The sequence below is a fragment of the Gossypium arboreum genome, chromosome 13, assembly GCF_025698485.1.
Source record: "Gossypium arboreum isolate Shixiya-1 chromosome 13, ASM2569848v2, whole genome shotgun sequence".
NCBI lineage: Eukaryota > Viridiplantae > Streptophyta > Magnoliopsida > Malvales > Malvaceae > Gossypium > Gossypium arboreum.
Window position 1 is genome coordinate 111,889,909 of NC_069082.1, and position 27,627 is coordinate 111,917,535.

The 27,627-nt window shown below is 31.6% G+C and overlaps 1 protein-coding gene and 1 long non-coding RNA gene across 2 annotated transcripts; both read right to left on the reverse strand.

Moving 5' to 3' along the window:
• Window positions 1-14,322: 14,322 nt before the first annotated feature.
• LOC128286647 (uncharacterized) lies at window positions 14,323-16,445 on the reverse strand. The gene is made up of 2 exons (XR_008277266.1): window positions 16,269-16,445; window positions 14,323-14,488 (listed from the first exon to the last, which is right to left on the reverse strand). It is a non-coding gene; the product is annotated as an uncharacterized LOC128286647 (long non-coding RNA).
• Window positions 16,446-21,905: 5,460 nt separating this feature from the next.
• LOC108463270 (F-box/LRR-repeat protein At3g59200-like) lies at window positions 21,906-22,710 on the reverse strand. Its single transcript, XM_053024586.1, has 2 exons — window positions 22,015-22,710; window positions 21,906-21,923 (listed from the first exon to the last, which is right to left on the reverse strand). Exons 1-2 carry the CDS (start codon window positions 22,672-22,674, stop codon window positions 21,906-21,908), a joined length of 678 nt encoding a protein of 225 aa, XP_052880546.1. The 5' UTR covers window positions 22,675-22,710.
• Between the last annotated feature and the right edge of the window lie 4,917 nt (window positions 22,711-27,627).

Genomic DNA, 27,627 nt, shown 5'->3' on the forward strand with positions numbered 1-27,627 from the left:
GGATGTCTGCAATAAATATAACAAATTTTATAATCACTTTTGATCATTAAAGTCAATTTGGACATTTAAAATTTTTGGCATGTTCCCTGAAGTAATATTGCAAATAATTGTTTGCAAATTATATTTATTTTATTGAGTTAATGACATTCTGGACTTCACATTGATGTAGACATTTCGAGAATTAAATGTCATAATATTGCTTACATGTGAGTACAAAGTAAAAGGAACATTAATAAAATTATCATTTGTCAAAATTTATATTGACATTTTTAGTAAAATTGAAAAGCATGTTAAAGTAAACCAAAAGTTTACTAATACAAAATATATTTACTATTTGGCCTGACTAGTTAGATTATCCTAAATAATATATGATGCAACAATTATTGAGAATTTATATGGACATCCATTAAAGAACCAGAAGTTTCTTTAATTTAAAGAATTCTCGTGTGTTGCTTGTTCTCAATGATAATTGGCTATTACAAACTCACTAGCTAAAGTTGAGATTTAATTTATGAAATGAATATGGCCTCATTTATCCACCATGTGGATGGTTTTGATATTATATGATCTTGGTAGATACATCTACAAAATAATCACATGTGGTATCAACTTGCAACATGTCGTTTGCGAGATTGCTTGTTTAAATGATTAATTTCTTATTATGCAATTAAAACAATTCATCTTGCTAATGTTGGTGAGTTTACATCCTAAACTTTCAATAATTCTTGTATACCAATTGGGATAAAAGTTGAACATCATGTAGCTCATTTTCACACATAAAACTGTTTAACTAAATCGTTTATCAAACACCTCCAACTAATAGCTAAACCATTACTTATGAGAACAAAGCTCCATATTTCAACATGAGATTGTGTTGATTTACATGTTGTACACATCAAGTCAATAAATTACAAATACTCCCCATTACAATTGGCTTTTGGTCAAGATTTAAATATTTCCCATCTTAGAATTTTTTTAATGTGCGATATATGTTCTAATTTCTCCACCACAACGCACTAAGATGGGTCCCCAAAGAAGGTTGGGAATAAATGTTGGTTATGAATCTCCTTCCATTGTTAAGTATGTTGAACCATTAATTGGAGATTTATTTATTGCACAATTTATGATTGTCACTTCAATGAAACAACATTCCCAACATTAGGGGGAGAGAAGAAAAAGTTGGATGAATAAAGTACTTGAAATGAATTGTCATTGTCTAAGATCCTCATACAAAGCAGTGTGAACCAAAAGTTTAGCAAATAATTCATTATACAAATCAACTACTAGTTTCATTTACTAATCTAAAGAGAATCACAAAATCCCATATACCAATTGAAAACGCTCCAATACTAATTGATGTCCCAATAGGGCAAATTGTTAGTACAAAAGAAAGTAACCCATGCCTAAAGCGTGAAAGACAAGTCGGTTCCAAAGACAAATATCCTCGTAAAAGGAAAGGAGCAAACATTCAAGATGATCATATAGTAGAGGCAAGGGTTCCTGAAGAGACCCATACATAAATAATTATAAAACTCAAGAAGAGATTCAGGTACCTGAAAACGAAAGTGAAAATGATGGAAATAAAGAGATCTTGATAAGTTATGTTAATATGAGAAAAAAATGGAACCTGAAAAGTATAGTTGTCGACAATAATTTTGGTTATAAAGTTGCTATTGAAATAGAAAAAGAAAATGAGGATCTTCAGCCTAAATCTATTAAGAAATTTAGAAATAGAAAAGATTGAAAAAAATGAAAAGACACAATTCAAGCAAATTTGAATTTACTTTCTAAACATGAGATGTAAAATTGATAAGATATAAATGGGTATTTGTGCAAAAACAAAATGAGAAAAATGAAGCAGTAAGATATAAAGCACGATTTGTAGCACACAGATTTTCGCAAAGGTCCAACATTGATTACGAAGAGACATATTCTCCTATGGTGGATGCAATTACATTTAGATACCTTATTAGTCTGAAAGTATATGAAAAACTTGACATACGTCTAATAGATGTTGTTACAGCCTATTTGTATGGTACACTTGATACTGTAATTTATATGGAAATCCATAAATGTTTTAAAATCCCAAAAGAATAAAGAGTTTCTCTGGAAAATTGGTCAATCAGATTAAAGAAAATTTTATATGGATTAAAATAATCTAGAAGTAAGTGGTACAATTGTCTTAGTCAATATTTATTAAAATAAGGTTATAAAACGATCTAATCTACTCATGTGTTTTTATAAAAAGGTTTGGATCAAAATTTGTGATAATTGCTATTTATGTTGATAATCTAAATATTATTAAAACTCCTAAAGAGCTTCAAAATGTAATAAATTATTTAAAGAAAGATTTTGATATGAAAGATTTTGGAAAAACAAAGTTTTGTCTTGACCTGCAGATCGAGCATTTAAAAGATGGAATTCATGTCCATCAGTCAACTTATACAGAAAAGACCTCAAAGAAAATTTACATGGATAAAACATATCCATTGGGTACCCCGATGGTTGTACAATCATGAAATGTGAATAAAGATCAATTTCGTCCTTGTGAAAATGATGAAGAATTTTTTTATCCTTGTGACACCCCTAGCTCGTCTTCGTCGCCGAATTAGGGTTTCAGAGCATTACCGTACAAAATAGAACATTCAGCATCAAAACAGAAACAATTATGAAATTCAAGAACTATCATTAAATAACTCCATAACGACCCAATAGTTAGGGTGTCGAAAAATAAAGTTTGGGACTCCTTTTCCGTAAAACAGAATATTTACGAGGTTAGTTTAGTAGTGAATTAGATTTTGGTTAAGTGAATTTTGTGAAATTAAGAGTTGTTAAAGTATAATGACTAAATCGTGTAAAGGTTAAAATTTGAATTATAGAATAAAATTAATTAAAAGGACTAAAATAGCAAATATATATTTATATATTCTTAGTAGTGGACGGCATTGATGGTTTGTTTTGCATATTTATATGTTAACTTAATATATATTTAAGTTGTATAATGATAATAATATGAAATAAGTAAATATGTATGTTATATTATAATAAAAACAAAATAAAAAGAAATAATAAAAGATAGTCGAAAGGAACGAAATGAGAACATGCAAAACAAATTAAAAAAAAGAAAAGAAAAGAAATAGAGAAAGAAGGAGAAGAAGTTGCGGCAAACCTAGGGACTTAAAGGTTAAAATTTAATATGGTTAGTGCAATTTAGTCATTTTCTTGTAATTTTTATATTTTTGGAATTTCGGTACTTAGAGCTACCCGACCCATATTGTGATTTTTAGCATCGGTTAAGATTTTAGATCTTGTTATTGTTGAATAGTTTTAATATTAAGGATTAAATTGATAGATTTTTAAGTTAGAAATGGAAAAGGGCTAAATTGTGGAATTAATTGTTAATTTTGAACAATAGGGACTAAAGTGTGAAAATTTTGAAATTTAAGGGTATAATTAAAAATAGGGAGTTAAATTTATCTTAAAGTGAAATTGGTATAATGAAATAAGATTAAATGTGGTAGTTAAAAAATTAGTCTTGTTTAAAGGACTAAATTAGAATTTAAGCAAATATTGTGTAAAAATTGAAATATTCAATGTGGAATTGAATTGTGTAGCATTAATGTCTTTTAGTTGTTTTAATTTCAAAGCTAATGTCAACTGGAATCTTCGACTAAAAAGGGGAAGGATAAAATCGACATCGAATAGCTCAAAATCCACGATTTGTATTTCTATAATCTGAACTTAGTTGTTAATTATTGTATTTGTAATACCCTGAAAATCTTTACAGTAATATATTATCCTTGATATAATAAAATAAGGAAATAAAGTGATAAAAGGAAGTTTTGAGTTATGGCAACATTGGGAAGTAAATTATGATATCTTGATTAGGAAAGGACTAAATTGTAAAAGTTAGAAAAGTTTTGTTGCCTAAGAGTAAATACTCAAGACTTAAAGGGTTAAAGTGTAAATATGAAAAAGTTGAAGGACCAATAGTGTAAATATTTTTAGGGTAGAATGATCTAGAAACTAAGGAAAATGGATGAATTGGGACCAAATTGAATAAGTGAAGAACTATGAGGGACTAAATTACAATTTTACCAAATTAAATGATGACTCAAGGATGGAATTCTAAAAGATCATGAAGGGCAAAATGGTCAATTAGTAAGAGAGAGAATTCTAGAATGTAATGATTATGTTAATGATATTTTAAATTAATTAATTAGATAAATATTATTTTATTAATATTTTATGAGATATTTAATATTATTTTATTATTATTTATTTAGTATATAAGGAAAGAAAGATGAAGAATTTTCATCATCTTTCCTTTCCATGCAAACTAACGTGAGAGAAAGAGAGGAAGAAAGAAAGTTTTACTTTCTTTACAATTTGGTCCTTTTACCAAAAATTCACCATTTTCACCCAAAAATCAAATGAATTTCCATAGCTACCAAGAGAGAAATGTTAAGGAGAACATGGGGAGTTAGAATATCAAGTTGGATTCAAGAAATAGAAGCTGGAGGAGAGAAAATCAAGTTAAAGATTGGTATCAAGAGAATAAGGTAAGTACATCAAGATTTCAATACGTTTTAAGTTTGTTATTGTTGATAAATCATGGAAATAATGTTATAGTAGAGTTTTATTACATAAGGTCCTATGTTCTTGATATGTTAGTGAAGAGAAAATAAGAGAAAGTGATGAGAAATGGTGTAGAAAAAGAAAATAAGGATGTTATAACATGGTAATTAATATCTTGCACTAAAACAGTTATGGACAGCAGCAGTAGTCTAACTTTGAAAAATCACCATAAATTTTATAAATTGAATTAGAAGATGAAAAAAATATGGAATTAAATCTTAATGAGTCTAGTTTCTCATAGAAGAAACATTGTAAGCAATGAATTTGTAAATTTTTATATATAATGAATTTTGTGAGACAAGGTCAGAATGAATTCGGGTTCCTCTGTTCAGACTTTGAAAAATAATAAAAAAATTAAGAAAAATAATTAGAGGCTTAAATTTATATTTATAGAATCCTGAATGAGTCTAGTTTTATGAGAAACAAACTAGAACATCATTTGAATTCTGTAAAAGGAGATAACTAATTTTTAGTGAAGAAGGGTCAGAACTGTCAGACAGCAGAACAGGGGTGACTTTAATGAATAAACTGTACTAATTGGATAAACCAAAAATTCTGAAAATTTTATGATAAGAATACATGTGAGTCTAGTTTCAGGAAAAATTAACAGATCTTAATTTCGAGTTCTTTAGCTTAATATATAAATAATTTAGTGACTATGACGCAAATGGACAGTTTTGAATGTACATATAAGTAAATAGTGAAATTATTGATAATGTTACTTGTTGTATGTTATATAAATTAAGGATGTGGAATGGAGAGGAGGAGGAGGAAAATATGTATGAATATTCATCTAGCATGGCTAATTTGCATGTTTTAGGCTCAGGGACTAAATTGAATAAAAGTAAAATTTTATGGGCAATTTTGTAAAAATGTCGAAATGACTAAATTGCATGAAATAGATTATTTTATTATTTAAATTACAAAAATTTAACGAAATTATCAATTTAGTTCAAGATCGGGAAAACATGTTTTAGGGATTAAATTGAAAAGTGTTGAAATTATGGAAAATTTTGATATTTTATAGAATTCATGGACTGTTATCAATATATATGAGAATAATAGTTGGAAATAAGGATTAAATTGCAAGAATTTTACTTTCCGTCCCTAAGGATGAAATCGTCATTAATTAAAGTTTAGGGGCAAAATAGTAATTTTGCCTAGAGCATTAATTAAATGTATTAGAATATGAAATGAATGAAAATGATGATCAAATTTATTTATAAAGATCCGGACGACACAAATACGAGGCTTGATCATGGAAAGAAAATATATCGAATAATGAAATAATAAACACGAGCAATCAATGAGGTAAGTTCGTGTAACTTGAATTATATTCGAAATGCTTGAGATTGTATGTTATTGATGTGAATATGATTTGAATGTTCATTGTATGAAAATTTATAAAACATTGATATATTTGATAAAATGGGAAGAAATCCGGTTGAATGAAAGGAAAATTCGATGGATCTCGAAAAGGAATTGACGGTAAAAGGATCTAGCCCGGACGGGTGATCCTATCCTGATATAGCCCTCCCGAAGAATACGTGTAAAATGGATTTAGCCCGGACGGGTAATCTGAATTAGGGTCTGAATTTAGCTTGGACTGGTAATTCAGATCCAATCTCATTAGAGTAATTGTCGTTTGAGGATTTAGCTTTGGTGGTAATCCCGACAATACTCTATGAGTTTATATTGCAGGGGATTTAGCCTGGACTGGTAATCCCGCTGCAAGGATGAGGTTCGCTGGAGTGTGCTCTCTGATATGAAATGTGTAAGACCATGGTTGAAAGATACCATGGCAACCTGAGTGTAAGACCATGGTTGAAAGATACCATGGCAACCTGATATAAAATGTGTATGACCATGGTTGAAAGATACCATGGCAACCTGATATAAAATGTGTAAGACCATGGTTGAAAGATACCATGGCAACCTGATATGAAATGTGTAAGACCATGGTTGAAAGATACCATGGCAATGTGATATGAAATGAACAAGACCATGGTTGAAAGATACCATGGCAACATGACAGAAAATGAGTAAGACCATAGTTGAAAGACACTATGGCATCATGTCAAAGATAAATAAGACCGTGGACGGGAGACGCTCTAGCATCTGTTGAACAATTGATATTCAGGTAATATGTATCAGATGACGAATAGTTATATGAAATAATTATGAAGATAGATAAACGAAATAAGTATAAGTACATGAAATATAATTTATGTTAAGTTTGATATAAGCTATTACCTAATAAATATACATAAAATATATGGAAATGATGGAGCATGAAATATTGATATAATGAAATGAATGATATATGCTTATGAAGAATCGGTAAGAGCATGATATGTTTCATGACATGTACATATATGATTATCTTTGATATGTTGATACAAGGAAATTATGTAATTGAGACTATTATTAAACTCAAGTGCGATATGTCGAGAAAATAGATATATCGTTGTTGAATTTATATGAGATATGTGCAAGTATACTAACAATGTTGCTGTTTGATGCTTATACAACTGTCAAACTGTTGATTGAATGGTAATATATTTATTTATATGATGCATTGAATCGGTAAGTATTTAAATTTTTTTTAGTGATCTGTAAATGGTAGTAATGCTCCGAAACCCTGTTCTGGCAGCGGATACGGGTTAGGGGTGTTACAGTATTTGAATTATTGCATATGGTAAGTAGTTAAGGTGAGTACTTTAGTACTTTGATATTGAATTGAAATTATAGTTTATGAAATGGATTGATTTGGTATATATTATGAATGTATTGATTTTATGAACTGGAAATGAATATATGTTTAAATGTGATAATGTGTAGATATGAGAATTCGATATTGGATGTATTTGTAAGTGAAATGGAAATCTATTAATTGTTTCGGGCTAAGTCGGATATAGATGGCATGCCATAGGATAGGAAGAGTTCAGGGATTTCTTCGAGTCAATGAGGCACTGGGTGTCAATTTGCTTTGGTTTAACTGATGAGACACTGAGAGTCAATTTATATAGTGCTGGGCGCAGTTATTACTTCAGATTTATCCGATGAGGCACTGGGTGCCAAATTGGTGTGTAGGTTGGATCCGTGTATCCGTCCGAGTCCGAGTCGTGTTAATAGGGGTAATTAAATAATAAAGTTCTATAATTGATATTGAAATGGCAAGGTATGTGAAATGGAAATGAGAAAGTGGATTGAAATAAAAAAAGAAATGTGAAATATATGAGTGATGCACTCATGAATTGAATATGGAATGGGTTGTGCTATTGCATAAATGAATTGTTTATTGATATATGAAAAGTTATTTTTATAGCAAGTGATGTGAATTGAGATATTTGTTATAAACAATCAAGTATGAAAACATGTGAGAATTGAGTATAGTATGAAATTATTTCAATTTAGTCCTGAGTTGTTTTTAAGGTGATTCTTGGGCTTCGAAGACTCAATATAGGGATGGTGAGTATATGTATGAATGGATTAAGTTATGTTTATGATATTGAATGAAATTAAATATAATGTTCTGATTGTACAGTAATACTCGTAACCTTAATCCGATGATAGAGAGGGGTTAGGGGTGTTAAACTCAATTTAATTTAAGTAATAACACACTTACGGACCTTAAATTGAGCTTATGGGGCCCTAAATATAGTTGGGAACATTCTAGGATCAATTTGAAATAAAATAGAAAATTTTGGAAACAGGAGTCACATGGTCGTGTGGTCAGGCCATGTGACATAACCCAGACCGTGTGGGCATTCGAAGTCTAGACACATGACCGTATCCTAGCCCGTGTGTCTGCCCGTGTGAGTATTTGAAATAGGGCACACAACCGTGTCACAGGCCGTGTGCAAAATCGTATGTGCATTCGATGTTCACTCATACGACCATGTCGTAGGTTATCTGCCAAATTGTTTTACATACTAACTTGAGACATACGGTTGTGTCGCAAGCCGTGTCTCAAACCATATGAAACCTACACCTAAAACAATAATGACACACGAAAAAGTGAGGTGACTGTGTGTGGCACACGACCGTGTGACATCCCATGTCCTAAGCCATGTGCAGCCTAAGTTGCCTCTAAATCAAGTCATTTCAATCCCAATTCTTGTACACCAAGACACACCATTTCCACAAACATTCAAATGACCAAAACACATTTAAAACATATCAATTCCATCAACCTATAAGACTAACCAATGTACCAACAAAATGTACCTCAACCACAAATCAAATATGATTCCATTCAACATTACAAATTCATTCAATAAACTTAGATCACACATACCAACAACCATTTCAAAAAAAAAAAAAATACCATACCATTCAACCATAACTTACATAATAAAAGATAGAACACGCATAAGTGCAAATTTCACCTATTTACATCATCATTTACAACAAACATCAACTAACCACTTATCATAATAAGCTTATCACAAACTCAAAACATCAAAGGAACCAAGATTCCATATAAGCCCTATACATGGAAAAACACACATATATCATTCAATCTAAATACCTATCCAATATACCTTAATCGGTACCACAAATAAACATCCAAAATAATTCAAACTTAATGATAAAAGACTAATTTTAAACATACATCTCACATATTATTTGACTATCCTTTGACATCCAAATTCTACCATCAGTCACCTACTTCAAAAGACATTCACAAATGACCAAATCACATATTTGCGTATACATTAACAAGCCAAAATCAAAACATATGAACAAAAACTCTCAAATCACATCACATTGGCCAAAAAACATAATACACCTATTACATGCCATTAATAACCATCAACATAATAACCAAAGTCTACCAAAATGATGATTTATAGTGTGATCGTGCTCCGGCACAATTTCAATAGATTGAGCTTCTGATGATCTACAAAACAGACAAAGTAATTATGTAAGCAACTAGTGTTTAATAAGCTCATATAAAGGAAACTTAAACTTACCGAACATAAAATGATTAATTCATTCATTTTTCATGAGATCATAAGGATACTTTTCCTTCCTCTCTACAACACCTCACAAGGTTAGTAGATATAATTAAGAATATATCTATACATGAAAATAGAACATGACATGAAATGAATTTCATTACATAAACCATCCAACACATAACCAAATAGTTACCTTTTCAATCCATTTATACATATCAAAAGTTTCATTTCATAAGCTCAATGACATAACTCATTTCATATACATACCTTTTTGTTTTAAACTTTAATTGCCCGTTGAACTAAATAGAATAACATCAGATACTCAGGAACTACTCACACAAAGTGTGCCTTTTCATGTAACTGTAACCGTCTCTAAAATGCTTACACGAGCTGTGAAATGAGTCTGCTTACACGAGTTGTGGGTCGGGATGTTAGCTACACGATGCTGCTCACACGAGTTGTAGAGAAACCGTAACAAATGCAATACCTCAGCCATCGGTTGGACATCTAGAACCAACACCCAAAACCATATAATCTCTAATGACATGTCATTTGTATCTTAAGTATTCACAAGGTTCAAACGGGACCTTTGCACATATCCGAATCCTTTAATATCACTATATTGTACCATTTCACACATGCTTCATAAAATACACATTTTTCAATTACACATCTAATTTAACTAGTATCACATTTTGATCCATTATACTAAAACATTGTACAACTATCAATCTAATTTACACATAACTTTATACACATAGATATAACATTCAAAACTTCAATTAATAAGTTTAATGTTTTTACAAACTTACCTCAACAAAAACAGTTATAAAACCAAAACCGCCGACTAATCCGACACTTTAACTTTTCCCTCGATTTATTTTTGATTTATTCGTTTCTTGATCTAAATAATAATTCTCATTCAATTAAACGTTTTAAATAGCTTAAAATAACTAATTCAAAATTATAAACCTTAGTAATGGGAATTACCCCCAATATTTTACCTTTTGTGCAATTTAGTCCCTAAACCTGAAACTTGCAATTTAACCACTTTTAATTAAAATCCATGCTAGTTGATTTAAGTAGGTTCATAATAAACCCATTTTTATCATCATTTCACAATATTTACATGATATTTTACTAATTAAACAATTTAATTCCTAAACCTTAAAATCATTAAAAATCACATAACAAAATGAGTTTATTCATCAACCAAGCTTAATAAGCTATCAACCAAATTCAAAACACATTCACATTATTCATGGTAAGCCCCTAGAATTTTAACAATTTTACAAAGTGACCTCGGACTAGCTAAATTAAGCTAATTCTGTAACAAAAACATAAAAAACATTAAAAACGGAATTAAAATTCACTTACATGCATGAAATAGGAGCTTAAAACTATGGTGATTTTTGGCTACAACAAAACCAAGAAGAAGATGATACTAATGTTTTTTTTTTTATTTGTTTTAGTTATTATTTAATTTAATTTACCACTTTGTCCTTTAAAATTAACCTTTAAAATCAACTAATAATGTCCAAAACCATTCATCATCCAACCATAAGGTATAATTACCAAATAATTCCAATAATTGACAATACTATAGCCATTAATATATATTTAACTAATAGAAACCCACTTTTGTACATTTTATGATATAGTCCTTTTAATTAATTAACTATCTAAACATTAAAATTTATTAACCAAATTTTAATATGACTCTAATAACACTCGTAAATATTTAATAAAATATTTACGAGCTCGATTATAGAAATAATGTCTCAATACCTTATTTTCTAAAACTACTTGACTTAAGGGATTAATCACTTGAACTTGACTATACGACCAATCAATGAAATTTATTAAATCAAAATTTATTATAATACTATATCAGACTCGTAAATATTAAATAATAATATTTACGGACTCACTCATCGGACTTGTGACCTCGAAACCACTATTTCCTACACCACTAAAAAACGAGTTGTTACAATCCTGAAGTACCATATCTATGTGTCATAAGGGCATTGATGTATCTTGCAAACAACACAATGCTTGATATAGCTTTCGCTATAAACTTGTTAGCAAGATTTAGTTCTTCTCCAACATGTAGAAATTGGAATGGAATTAAATATGTATTTTGATATCTTAGGAGGACCATTGATATAAGATTATTTTATTCAAATGATTCAAAATCTCTATTAGCCAGTTATGATGATGTTAGATAATTATTGGATCCACATAAAGGTCGATCTCAAATAAGATATTTATTTACATGTGGAGATACTTCCATATCATCGAGTTTAATAAAACAAACATTAACTGCGCCTCTTCAAATCATACAAAAATTATTACAATGCATAAGGCAAGTCAAGAATGTGTTCAGCTAAGGTTATTGACCCAATATATCCAGAAGATATGTAATTTGCCTTTACAGGAAAAGATGTCAACTATCTTATACGAAGATAATACATGTATAGCTCAACTGAAGGGCGAAGACATTGTCAACCACAACATTTGAAAAAGTAGTATACAAGATTGAATGCATCAACTAAAAGATGTGATGTAATGTGATGTTGCCATTATGGGGAGTCTAAAACACATTGTACTCTTTTCCTTTAATCAAGGTTTTGTCCCACTGGATTTTCCTGATAAAGGTTTTTAACAAGGCAACTTGTAGTAGGAGATTGTGCACTATTTTTCCTTCATTAGGCTTTTATCCCACAAGGTTTTTCCTCATAAGGGTTTTAATGGGGCACAGTTTTCTCTAATGGACATCCAATGAGGAGTGTTACAAATAGATAAATGTGGATGTCCATACTCTAACCCCTTCATTTATGAGATAAAACCCCCTCATTCATCATGAAAGTAAATATGCAAGTTGCTTAATGTATGTGTTACTAAAGCACTTAAGTAAGTTTTATTTATTTGTGTTGCATTGAATGAAAATGACTCATAAATAGATCCATTGTGTGAGTGAAAATAAGATACAAGAAAATTCTCTATTGATTTGAGCTATTGTTTAATTTTTAGTGTTCTTTTATTTGATTATTTTATAACATAAAGCAAGGTTTTTTTCTTTTCAAAAAGTCAAAAATTTTACTTATACTAATATTTATAAATTTTTATAGTAAAATTTAAATTAAAAAGTAAATAAATAGTAATTAGGATAAATTAGACCCATCTATTTTTGAAATTATAAAATATATTATTAAATTTTAATTATACGGAAAATTCTTCAAATTTTAAAATATTCATAAATTAAAAAATAAAAAAGAGTGTAAAATTTTTAAAAGATTCTTTAAAAACAGAATTTTTTTCTATTAACTAGTTTACTCTACAAATTATCCCTATTAAAAAAAATATGAAGAATCAATTGATGAAATAATTTTTGGGGCACGATTTAAGAGATTCTAACATTATGCAATGCTTATTCAAACGTATTCTTCTCAAAGTAGGTGAATTCTCAAATTTTTTTTTTTAGCATGATGACAATAACCTGATGGAAAACTACAAATGTATGGCATAAATTGGATGACTCATCAAGCAAAAACCATAAATTGTGCTTTTGTTGTATTCATCATCTTCAACTTAATTTTGTAATGAGGACCTTCAACAAAAAAAGAACATGGATTCATTTTGTACATCGTGAAGTGAAGAGAAGGAAACAACCATACTTTGGAAAGTCATGTGGTTGGACAATAGGATTTTAGGCATTTAAAAAAATATATAACTTTTAGAATTATGTCAATTTTAAAATTTTAATGATTTTCACGTAATCTTAATTATATTTATTTTTGTAATTTTAGAAAAATGAAGTGTAAGTTTTAGATTTTTTTAAGAATTTTTGGATTTATCTTTAAAAATTCTGAAAGTATCAAATTAGTATTTTAGTTATAGTTTAGAGATCAAATTAAATATTAAGCTTATAAGTTAATGTGTGATATGTCTGCATTTTCAGTTGTACTGTAAAAAAAATTAAGGTTTTTAAACCATGTGTATTGGCCAGATGATTAGTGTGTTTACTGCTCTAAGTGTGACCTACGTTCAAATCGCGCCGCTGTTTAGACTTTGTCCTCTTGATTCAAAAAAAAAAAAGGTTTTTCTCCATAAATTTCTAAAGATATTTTTCTGATTTACAACTTAACTCAAAAGTTTAGAGAAATTGTAAAATGTTATAAATGCCCTGGCTAAGCGTATTGAAGGTCGGGGTGAAATTTCATGTAGCACCCCAAACCCGACCCGGAAGTTATGGTCGGATCCGGCATGCCACATCAAAAACATAAAAAAAAAATTCCATTCTAAGTCTAGAAAATCGTACTTGATGTTCAAAAGATTAATTCATTAAAGGTTAAAGTGAATGGAAGCTATGCACCAGGTAGGAAACCGGAAAAAAGGTGGTGAGTCCATCGGACTGCTTAAGTACCAAGCTCCCTTTGGATCCAATCCTAGACATGCATACCGCCATTGCCACACTTTAACCAATCCTAGACATGCATACCGCCATTGCCACACTTTAACGTCATGGATATTTCTAGGAAACCGATTTGATTAAGTCATTTTTAGGAAAAGTGATTAATTTTGGAAAATACTTTCATTGCGGAAGCTTTGCTTGTTGTCGTGTTATTTTGAAATCAATTGTTGTTTTTGAAAACGCGCCCTAAAGCTATCCAATTTCAACAGTTAAAATAAGTAATACGTATCTTAGTAATACATATTAAAACCATCAAAAATAAATTAAGCGGTCTTATTACATTTAAAAACCCAAAACTTCAAACGTAAATAAAAGGATGTCCAGTTCACCAGAAGAAAATCAAACTTTCAGAACGGGTGGCCACTCCGAATTCCCTCACAGCTCCAAGCCCACTATGGTTGGGGATTTCCTGCGTGGATGAAAATAAAAGGGGTGAGTTTGGGGAAACTCAGTGTGTAAATTAACCCAACCATAGCCTATATTAGCTCAAACCACAGAAATAGAATAAGTTGGCCTTAGCCCAGAACAAAATTCAGAATAAAGCCCATAGGCCCATAGCAGAACAAAACAGATATTACATGTTTATGCAGAAACCCAACCATATCCAACCGTATACACCCCCGTACCAACCTTACACCGTGTGGGGAGACAACTCGACCCACCCAACCGCTACACACCACAGAATTTGCAGCATGGCTACCAGAACAGATAATGTGACAGAGTCACCAGATACAGATAATCGTGGCAGAGCCACCAGAACGCTTCCTCCATAATATAACCCATGTCCCCATGCAACAGATATATAATCATGGCATACATCATACGTAATCGATCGTCATGCTTTTCGGTCAAAACTAACCCGGGGTATAACAGTAATTTTGCACCTAGGGGTATAACAAGAATTTTCCATACATAGGGTATTATAGTAATTTAGCTACTTTCAGGGTTTTCATGCATATCCTAACTATTTACGTACTATCGTAACACTTATCACAAGATACTTACGAATTGGGCTCATTGGCCCATGAACCCGATCTTTGGCCCATTAAGCCTAAATTATCGAAATGTACGAAATCGCGCGTCATCTGCAGTTTATTACTTTAGATTACCAAATATACAAACCCAACTATCTTACGAGCATTCGCTTTTCATAAATTCCCAAAATACCGACTTTTCGGCATTTCGCTTTTCGCTTTTGCCAATCTAGTCTATGAGAGGGTGTCGATTTACACTGTTTTTGCTGACGATATGTCGACGAGATCCACACACGAACTGCCTACAATTGGATTACTAACACGTTAATCTAACTATTCAAATACAAACTACGTATTAACCCCTTACAATATTCGGCCAACCACACCTACAGATCATAGTAAGCTTATAAGAAAACAATAAGCAACTCATTAACAATTTTTTGTCAATGTTTACCACATAATCATAATTTCACTGCAAGCTGTCTTCCTGAGCAACAGTCACTAAATCATTTATAAATGGAGCTACGAAACTCCAAATCAAGTGCCGTTAATTTTCCTTGAAAATAGACTCATATATCTTCTATCCATAAAATTTTCAAAATTTTTGGTTTAGCCAATCAATACCAGAATTTTCTCAAAGTTTCCCATGTTTCTCTGTTTGACTAATCTGACCACCCTTCATTACGAATCAAATTTCTCATTGTACAGAATTCAAAATATGTTCTTGTTTATTTCATTAGAAACTAGACTCAATAAGCTTTAATTACATAATTTATTCAGCTTCTAATTCTTCTCCCACAATTTATGGTGATTTTCCAAAGTCACGTTACTGCTGCTGTCCCAAGCAGATTTATTACCAAATCACTCTTTCACACATACCTTGCATGCATGTTATTTAAACATGTATATCACCAATCAATCATTACATATCTATGATTTTACTTAAGTATAATCTCCATTTCATCATTTTAAAGCACATGTTAGCTGATTTTTCCCTTTAACATCTAAGGCACATGCATGCTCATTTGTTTGGCTCAACTTCAACTATCTTCCATTTTTCATCAAAAGAACATGAAACAACAACCATTTCCTTCATATTAATTCATGACTAAATGCTCACAACACAACTAAAAATCAAAATATACTTCAAGAGTTAAGGTAGAATCAAGAAGAACTCATGAACCTCAAAATAGAAGCAAGGTACCAAGAACTTACCTTCAATTTTCCTCCTCCTAATGACCGAATACTCAAGAGCTTTCTCCTCTCCTTTCTCTTCTCTAACTTTCAGCTATGATGAACAAAGATGGACAAAACTTTGTTCTTTTCACCCCTTTTTCTTTTAATAAAACTTCATATTTCATCCATTTAATTCTTTAATACAAAAGACATGAAATTCTTATCATGAAACATTTACCTAACCCATTATCATGAAACATTTACCTAACATTTTATCAATTTGTATCAATTTGTACCATAAATTATGGATATCAAGTGTACATTTTGTCTACAACAACATGATGGCTGGCCACTTCATGTAAAATGGGAGGTTTGTCATGCAAATCCTCTTATTTTACACTCCTATTTATTTGGCCACTTCAATTTAGCCTATAGCATTTTCAAACATTTTCACATAGGTCCTATTTCATAATTTCACTCCCTTTTTCTTATGGAACAAAAATTAACTAAAATTACCGGGTTCTATCTTAAGCTTGGGCCTTCTAGAGGCCCACTAACATAATTAAACCTATGCCAACATTCACAGGATTCCCGAAAATTGGGGCGTTACATTTCAGCTTTTGAATCTCGGTTAATTGAATCTCCTGCCCCAGGTATTATTTGGAGACATTCTATTTATGATCCTTTTCAAATGGGACTTATTATATTGATTCGATGATCCCTATAGGACGTGGTCAGCGAGAATTAATTATTGGGGATAGACAACCAGTAAAACAGCAGTACCCATGGATACGATTCTCAATCGGCAAGGGTAAAATGTAATATGTGTTTACGTAGCTATTGGTCAAAAAGCATCTTCTGTGGCTCAAGTAGTGACCACTTTCCAAGAAAGGGGAGCGATAGAGTACACCATTGTGGTAGCCGAAACGGCGGATTCCCCAACTACATTACAATACCTCGCTCTTTATACAGGAGCTGCTTTGGCTGAATATTTTATGTATCATGAACGACACAACTTAATCATTTATGATGATCTTTCCTACCCCACTGGTAATTTTTGTGAAAATTTTTCTGATTCAAAGCGGCCCCCACACTACACAAGCATGAGCTTGAGGATAGCGGAGGAGACTACTCAATCAAAGCGCTAATCCTAGACAAATCGAAAATGTACAAATTTGATTAAGTGTTTATTACTTTAGATATCACAACCAAGATTTTGTTTTGTAAAAATTTTAAAATTTTGGTTTTTTCCTAAATTTATTTTAGGCTGTGTTTTCCAAACCCGTTTTTTCCAACACATTTCAATAACCCCGTGTGTTTTTCACAAGCACTGCACTACGCACCACCGCTGCACATGGTGGGTTTTTCTATTCTCACAAGTACATATTTCAAGCCACCAATGCCCCCCACATTCTACAGCCCAATGTCAATGTCGATGACAACCTGAATGTCAGCCTAGATGACGATGCCAATGCAAATATCAGTATCAATTCCTGGGTTGATGTCGACGTATCTCGATTTTGTAGCATCTTACGGTTACACGCTGATAATGAAACAAACACTGCACACATTATTGTTTTACCGCGATGGGTCATTAGCACAAGCGTTTGTTGGTGGAGCAAAGGATACACGATAGGAGGCTAGGACAACACTGTATTTGAGTACGGAGAAAGGCAATAGAGACGAAGGTAAATAAGAAGATGAATACGAAGACGAAGACCAATATCAACACGGAGAGGAAGCCCAAGACGAACACGATGAAAACTGTGAAGACGAAGATGAGCAAGAGGGTGGGGGTGAAGGCAATGATGACGCGGAGGGTGGCAACGAGGAAGTTTATAAGCCCACATATCCTATTGTGCGAAGAAATCCTCCTCGCGATAATCGTCCACCATTCTACGGCACACATTCTCCCCCACAATACGATTGATGCCTTTTTTTTATTACTACTACGATATAAATATATATGACATAAATAAAGAAACCATATATTTTCATTTCAATGCTGTATTTGTTTTCGTTACATTTTGAGATTGGATTAACAACCATATTTCACCCGTCGACTTATTTCAATATCGGTCATGAATTTGACTAACAACACCAAATAAATAGTGTGTTCCTGATGTTTTATAATTTCATTAAAATAGTGTTCCTATTAGTATTCGATGCCTCGAAACGTGCATCAATTATACAAAAAAAATTTCTATACGACCCTCTGCTTTTAATTTTGAGTCAGAAAAAGGTTAGAGAAAACACTCCCAGCTGGGCAAGCTTCCCCCGTCTTATTCTTCAAAAGTACATGACCATTATCTCCGAAGCCTATCCTGGGGAAGTCGGGTTCTAAAATGATTTTGCTTTGTACAGGCACGAGTGGTAATATACGTAGAGCTCTCACTCGATAGTTGTTATGCGGTCATGGATCGAGGTATAACGGGGGAGCAGTTGGCGGTTGTTATGCAGCATGAGCTCAAAGTTGTTACACGGCCATGAGCTCAAACTTTTCGGATACCCGAAAATGTTGCCTTACAAATAACACACAGAAGTTTGAGAGCATATTCATAAGGAAAAATTATAGGATAAGGAAAAACTATAGGTCTTCTCACTATAATCGACGTAATTTTTTTCTCCATTTCTAGGCAGTCGATACCTTTAACCTTTCTTCTTATACGAAGGTTGGCATCGTCATGGACAAATGAGGACTCTTAGGTGGGGAGCGGCTATTTTGGTGGAGTAAAGGTGATGCTCTTTTCGGACTGACATTAGTTGCCATTATTAAACAACCCATTAATAACTACAACTGTTATAGCGCCGACCTCGAGTTTGACCTCTACTTCCGTCGAAACATCTGCTCTCCCCCCGAATGAAAGGTTAAAGATATCGGCTGTGTAGAAATAGAGAAAAAAATTACGTTAATTACATTGAAAATCCCTCCGTTTTTCCCTATGATTATGACATCAATCTTATGAATGATATATATAAGGCATTATTTGCGGGGTATCCAAAAAGCTTAAACTCGTGACCACGTAACAACCGTCAATTGGCCTCCGATTATACTTGAACTCGTGACCGCATCACAGTCGTCAACTAGGGCCTCCACTTGGACTTCAACCCTTGATTTTATCAAGTACAACACCCTGAAACTTGATTTCCCCAAAACGAATGTGTCATGAGGTGCATTATCACATCCCTAACTCCTCAAAACTACCTTTGAAATTCCTTGGTTTCAGTTGAAAACCCCGAATCCTTTTAGAAAAACCCTAAACCCTATTAAAAACACTAATATTATTTAAACCCTAAACCTAAAAATATTTAAAAAAAAAACTAACCCTAGGAGAGGGGAAGGGAAAGTGTGTCCAGTTGAGTGAGTTCTATATAGGTGGTAGGAAAGTGCACTCAACTGGACGAGCTTTTCTTCCACCTGTACAGAAAGTGCTCCCAGCTAAATGTGCTTTCCCTTTCTCTCTTCAAAAACAACATGTTTCCCTAAATTTAAAGTCTTTTAAAAAAAAATTGGCATATTAGCCTAATTTAGCTGAAAAATCTTCAAATTTTAAAATATTCATAAATTAAAAAAATAAAAAAAAGTCTAAATTTTCAAAAAAAAATCTTTGGAAAACTGATTTTTTCTATTAACTAGTTTAGTCTACAAATTATCCCTATTAAAAAAAAAGCATAATTCAGTACTTATTCAAAGGCATTCTTCTCAAACAAAGTGAATTCTCAAAAAAAATTTTAGCATGATAACAATAATCTGACGGAAAACTATAAAAATATGGCATAAATTGGATGATTCATCCAGCAAAAAGTATAATTTGTCATCTTCAACTTACTTTTGAAATGAGGACTTTCAACAACAAAAAAGAACATAAATCACTTTGTTCATCGTCAAATGAAGTGAAGGAAAGAACCATACTTTGGAAAGTCATATAGTTGGATAATAGGATTTTAGCCATTTAAAAAGTACAACTTTTAGAATTATGTGAATTTTAAAATTTTAATAATTTTAGAAAAAGGAAGTATTAGTTTTAAAATTTTGTAAAGAATTTTTAGATTTGTCATTAAAAAATTCTAAATGCATCAAATTAGCATTTTAATCATAGTTCAGAGATCAAATTAAATATTAAACTTATAAGTGTTTACTATCCTATGTATGATTTAAATTCCAGTATCGCATTACTATTAAGACAAATATTAAGCTTATAAGTTAATATCTCGTATGGTTAACTTAAATTCCAGTATCGCATTGCTGTTAAAGACGTTATCCTCGTTGATTAAAAAATAAAAAATATAGGCTTTTCTCATAAATTCCTTTCTCGATTGTGTATTTCGCCTCCCACACTCGACAAATTTCTCCTCGTAAACTCAAATTTATCTAAATTTCCTTCATTTTGTTGATCTTTTAGGAAATTTATATGGGTTTAGTTTCAAGATGATAAAAGGGATTAACCTACTTTTATATGGGTAATTAATTTATTCTGCATATAGCTCTACTGGCTTAATATTTTTGCATTTTCAACATTGAACTGGATTTGATTCCGTTGTAGAAATAGCAATTTTCCATAGTTATAACTTTGACTAAGCAAATTATAACTTCTACATGATCATAATTGATAGTCAAAATTATATACTTTCGACTATGCTTGAAACGAATTAAAATGATTGTGCATTTCGACATTCCAATGGTACCGACATCCCTGGTGTGCAAACACAAAGTCCATGAACTAATAAAGCGAATGTCAATGCTATTGCCTCGTAGAAATTTCATTCGTACGAAGCTTATTACACTATTGCTGTCAATGTTTTAAAAACTTGAGTGATAAAAGAAAAAAAAAACAAAATAATCAAAATAGCATAACATATCATTTACTAAATAAAATCCCAACACAAAGTGGTACACAAAACCAAACCCATGGAGACATTGGAAATTTACTAAAAAACGATACAAAATAGAAGACAACTAGCAATACACAATTTCACATGTCTTAGATCCCATGGACACACTCAATACTTTTTCTTTAACATTCCATCGCCATTGATATTCTTCCCCCACTTTACCAGCAAAATTTATTACGAGGCTCTTCAAAACTAATGCATGGCTCAGAAAAAAACCAACCAACTCAAACATATGTTCGTCTTCCTCAAAGCGTAAAATTTCTATCTCCTCAAGCTCAAACAGCAAACATGACGGCACTGTTTTCGGCAGTGACTTTAAACCTCTTTTTGGAGTTGCCTAAACATTAAAAGAAAAAGAAAAAGTTAGTGAGTCCGTAATGCAACTAAAATGAACCATCCACACACGGAAAAAAAACACTTCATACAAAAGTGAGAACAAGCTTCTTTAGATTAGGCAGGCAATGTAAAAACTCCACAAGCCACGTTCCTTGCCAATCATCACCCTCGTTACAAAAATCCAAAAATACAAGGCTGGGAAATATAAGAACTGGATCAAGACGCGATCTAAAAACCTGTACATAAAAAACGTATAGCTATTATATCATGTTAAAAGAGAAAGTAGGAAATTCGAAAGACTAAATTGACTTACCGTTTCAGCATCAATAATAGACAAAAACAAAGACCGTACATTACAAATTGCTTGAAGAAGACGAGTTGCATTACGTTCATCCTCTTGGTATCGAGAGATTAAAATATCCGCATCTTCTAAAAGTTTCATGCTATTTAAGGTATAGAAATCACCTACAGCATCATTGTATTCAAAACATTCAAGACTTGGTGCATTTATCTTAACCACATAATCGATATCATTGGGAAATTTGGTTAGCAAAACATGAAAATCCAGCACTAGTCGCTTAAGTGAAGGGCTATGGATATTGACCACGGTTTTTCCTAAACAAGAGCCCCCTGGCACCATAAGCAAGTCTTCAAGCGCAACACAACCAGAAACCAGTCTACAAACTGAATCATTTGAAGGTGTGATGACCTTTAGATGTAGGGTCTTGAGATTTGGAAGACAAACCTTGGTTGGAACATTGATCTCACCCCAAAATCTCAATTTCAATGTCACCAATGAGTGAGAAGTAAATAGTTGGGTCGGCAACATCGGACTCTTTTCAAAATATATTTCAATTTCCTTGACACCACGCCACAATGTAGCACATATCCAACCATAAAGACGTAAACTCTCAACATCACATACTTCGTCATCCACCCTAAAGCATTCTAAACTGACCTGATTAGGGAAAATGTACAATAACCTATCAACAAAGTGGTTGAAGTTGTTAAATTTTTCCTTACTCACACCCTGTAAACATTCTTCAAAATCAAGGATAGATATTGACGATGCAAAGAGATACCTCCACCTGGGTGAAAGAATAGAGGTTCGAACTGCATCTTTAATGGGTAGAAGAGAGAAAATGCGACAAAGAATAGGATCGGATAAACTACTGATCCTATCTACTACACCCACAAGTTCCATTTTCTTGGCCATCAACCACAAACTATGAAATGGCAATACCGAGGGGGTTGGCTTGAAGGGTTATGGAAGTTGCAGAGAAGTGAGGATTAAATTTATAAAAGCTTAAACGAAGGTAGCTGTTTTAATGAGTACCGTTTTTCGAGGGAAGAGTTTGGAGTCCCAATATATATCTCCAAATCTTTATATTGGAAATTGATTGATAACTGACCACTTAATTTTTTTCTCTAAAGTATTTATAGTTGGTACTTATATTTAATTAATATTTATAATTTTATCAACAACATTAATTATTTCAATATTAACATATAATTTGCGTTTTGGTTTTCTTCAAATTACTTTTTCAAAAAGTATCATACTTCAACTTATTTGAAAAATCATACTTTCTTAAAAGATTTTTATTACTTTTAATTTATTTTCTTCACTTGTTGTACTAAAATAAAGGCAAAGCTAAACAAATTTTAGAGAAGTTAAAATTAAATTATTTATTTTTATAATAGTAAAATTATAATTTTATCATTTTAAGATCTATATTTTTATAATTTTAAAGGATTAAATTAATTTTTTATTATTTTTAAGAAGTCAAAATACAATTTTAACTTTACTAATTTAAAATTTTACAAATTTTGAAAGAACTTTTTTTCATTTTAGAAAAATTGAGCCCCTACCAATCTCCTGATTATGCCTCTCTACTAAAAGGTAGTTATATGTTATTATAGAATTAACCATTATTATCACGTCAGTACAAATTAATATTTTGTGTGAAAGTATAGTCCAAAATGACACAATACAAATTAATATACCAATAAATAAAAAATTTAGGTATCAATTAACTATTTTAGACAAAGCAAACTACATATTAATTTTTTTAAATACTATTTAAATAAGGGTCTCTTTTATTAGACATTTTCTTTAAGTATAATACGTTTAATTTATTTTTATCTTATGTTATAATATTTAATTTTACTATCACTATTATTTTTAAATTTACTATAAATAAATATGCCGCACATAAAAATTCATAAAACTTTATGATTATTTATATTTTTGGAATTCAAAGTTTTGGTCAATATTTATCGAATTAGAATTGAAAGGTCCAAGGATTTGAGCTTTCCCGAAAAGGAATTTAAACTTTAGGTGAAGAATAGAGAATTAGAGATATAACATTCTTGTTGCCTAGAACTTACACCATTTTTTATGAAAATGAAGCAAACAAAAAATTTATTTATATTAATTTATGCATTTTTATTGTAAAATTGAAAGCAAAAATTAAATAAAACAATTCAGATATACCTAATAAAATCATTCATACTCTATAAGTATATAGATTGACTTTTATGTACTCTTGTTAATATTATTATTATTGGTATAAATAATATTTGTTTTAAAGTTTATATTTAAAATTGATGATTATTTTTAAATAATATTATCTTTAAAATTTATATATTTTCTTCTATTAAAATATAATATATTTTATTACTACAATAATTATAAATTATTATATTTAATATATAATTAATACTGTAAACTATATAAACTAAATAATTTTAAATAATTTCTGAAAATACCTCATTACCGCAGCTTTATAAACAACGACATGACAAGACAGGTTTAAATGAAGCTTCTCCATTTCTCAAGAAGAGAAGACTGCAGCTGTATCTATAGTCTAGATCATCTCAATTACTTGATTGGATGATTTGACAAACCCAGTACTACTTCTTGTTACGTCAACTTTACTTTTTTCATGTTAAGTTTTGATAACTATTTTTATATTAAGATTTAAATATTTTATTTAAATTAAGTCTTAAATTTGACTAATACTCTCATATTGAAACTTATACATTTTTATCTAAATTAATCTTTAAAAATTTTAAAATTTTAATTTTAATGTTAGAACAATTATTAAATTTAAACTCTTGAATAAAAAATTAAATCTTAATGTAAAAATAATTACTAAATTTAATGTCTAATTTAAATTAGAAAGAAACTAGTGACAACAGGCCTTTGAAAATAAGTCAATCATCTTTTCAGGCCGGTCCAAATCAAGAGCTGAATTTGCAGGCCAAAATCGAGTTGAGTCGATAGATTTCCAAACCTTTAGAAGCATATATTTGCCAGGTCAAATCGGTGTATATTTGGGAAAACAGAAATCAGTTCCTACAGACTGACTTCCAAGCCATTTTAGGCAAACTGAAGCGGGAAAAGACTGGTTGATTTGACAAGAATCAGACTCTTCAACCCAGAATTTAAAAAGAGCATTTTAAAATTGGGTGTTGAAGGATTGTGAGCGATATAAAGAAGGTAACAAAAAACGAGATGGAGATTCATAGCGAATTTGGGATTATAGAGTTTCTCCCTAATCTAAACACCCTTCACTTAACTATGGTATGGTGCTCTAACTAAAACATTTACGGTGTAAATGATGTGTTTAAATAGTGATGGTAACACAACTTCTCTTCTTGCCATTGATAACTTTTATAATAAAGGAATGAGGCGTGTACCAAAGAAAGTGCCTTCATGGTTGTTATTTCACATGAAAATTTCAGCATTTGTTGGAGAAACATATATGTTTGCAATGATTAGTTGGGAAAAGCTCCTAATAGCAATGACATCCTTGTTCACACAAAGAGAAGAATTGAGTATGTCGCTACCAAAGAAATGTAAAGTTGTTTTGTGATTGTTGGAATCATATAGCAGCTGCTTACCATAATAGGATCATTATTTTTGTGGTTTCATTTTACTTTTGGCATTGTTATACACTATCTATGGGGGTGATTGAAGTAGACGTTAATCCTGGAACTTCATTAGATACATTGATCATCAGTCAATTTTAGACCTCCCATCCCATCCCTGCATAATTTTGCTATTGTCAAGCACCTACCATAGATGCAAAATCACAAAAGGCTTGAAAACGTAAATGAGCCCACCCCCAAAACTCAGCTAAAAACATCCAACTTTGAACTCCTTTTAAATCTTTAAACAAAAAGTTAAAACCCAAAAAACTTAAATTTACAAAAAGTAGAAAGCCCAAACTTCAACATGAATTTAGTAATAAACCTCAATAATCAAACTATAATTAAATATTATAAATTAATTAATTGTTTTATATACAATAAAATATTGAGTAAATTATAGCTCTATTAAAGCCCAAACTTCAACATGAATTTAGTAATAAACCTCAATAATCAAACTATAATTAAATATTATAAATTAATTAACTATTTTATATACAATAAAATATTGAGTAAATTATAGCTCTATTAAAATGGGGCAGGCCAGAAATCTCTTTTTTTTTAATATTAAGTCGATTTTAAATTTAATTAGGGAAATAGATCGTTTTTAGGAGAGAGAAACGAAAAGCGCATTTAACTGGGCGCACTTTCTACACAGATGGTAGAAAAGCACGCCTAGTTGAACATGCTTCCCTTTCTCTCTCTAGGGTTAGGGTATTTTATTTTTTTAGGGTTAGGGTTTAGGATATTTTGAAAGTGTACAGGGTTTTTGACTGAAACTGCAAAAGTTCTTAAGTAGTTTTAAAGGGTCCGGAATGTGATCATGTGCCTTAGCACACATACATTTCATATGTCATGGAAGGATAAGGCTATCACCTAAGAAACCCATCCTAAGGAAATCAGGTTTTGGGGGGGCGACAGTGCTTGATATGATCAAGGGTCGAAGTCTAAGAGGAGGTCCCAATCGGAGGTCATGATGCGGTCACGAGTTTGAGTATAATTAAGAGTCCGGTGATGGTTGTTACGCTGTCAGGAAATCAAGTTTTTTGAATACTCGCAAACAATGCCCTATATATATCATACACAAGATTGATACCATAATTATATAGAAAAACTCTAGGAGCTTTCGATGTAATCAAAGTAATTTTTTTCTCTATTTCCAAGCAATCGATATCTTAAACCTTTCATTCTTGTTCAAAGGCTGACACCGAAATAGACACAAGAGGCCTCTCAGGAGGAGAGCGGATGTTCCAATAAAGTAGAGGTTAAACTTGGGTTGGTACAGCAGCGATTATAGTTATTAATTGGTTGTGTAATAATGACAACTGTCATCGCCTCGAAAAGAGCATCACCTTTACTGCACCGCAACAACCGCTCCCTACCTGAGAGTCCTCTTGCGTCTACGATGGTGCTAACCTTCGAATAAAAACGAAGGTTAAAGGTATAGATTGCCTGGAAATAGAGAAAAAAAATTACACTGATTATAACAGGAAGCCCCAGAGTTTTTTCATATGAATATGTCATCAAACTTTTGTATCGTATTTTTAGGGTATCATTTTTTGGTATTCGAAAAGATTAAACTTGTGGCTGCATAACGACTGTCAATTGGCTCACTCGTTGTACCTTGTTCTATTAATGCATAACAACAGCTGACTAAGACCTCCATGTCGACTTGGGAATATCTATACTACACTGCTTAGGAGTCGAAGCCAGCATCCCATTACATAGAGCAGCTTTATAGATAGTAAGCTTTCCTTTGAGCTACACAACCTGTTCTTTCAAAGCTGTTATCATTGCTTCAATAACTTTATTACTCTCAGGCTGATCACTCTTGGCGGCATTAAGGACATCTTTCATCACATCCTGATTACCATTAAAAGCCTCAATCACATAGTCATTGAGTTGTTCTTTCATCTCATCCAACTCATCGATGTGCCCCTCGACTAACTCCAAGGTCTCCCTCACATCCCTCATGAAGCTTTCTAGTTTGGAAACACTACCCTTACTTTCAAAAACTAAGAATTCTTGCAGAAATTCTCTAAGGCGCTGAAGCAAAGCGAAAGCTGAAAGGAAAAAAGCTACGAATAAACTAAAGAAAGCCACACACAAAGAGTACATACCAAATGTTTGAGTAAATGCTCTCAATATATTAACTCAGAAAGAATAAAGTGATTACAAGAGAATGCAAGACCTATATTTATAATTAAGCTCCCCTAGATCTAACGGTACAGATCGA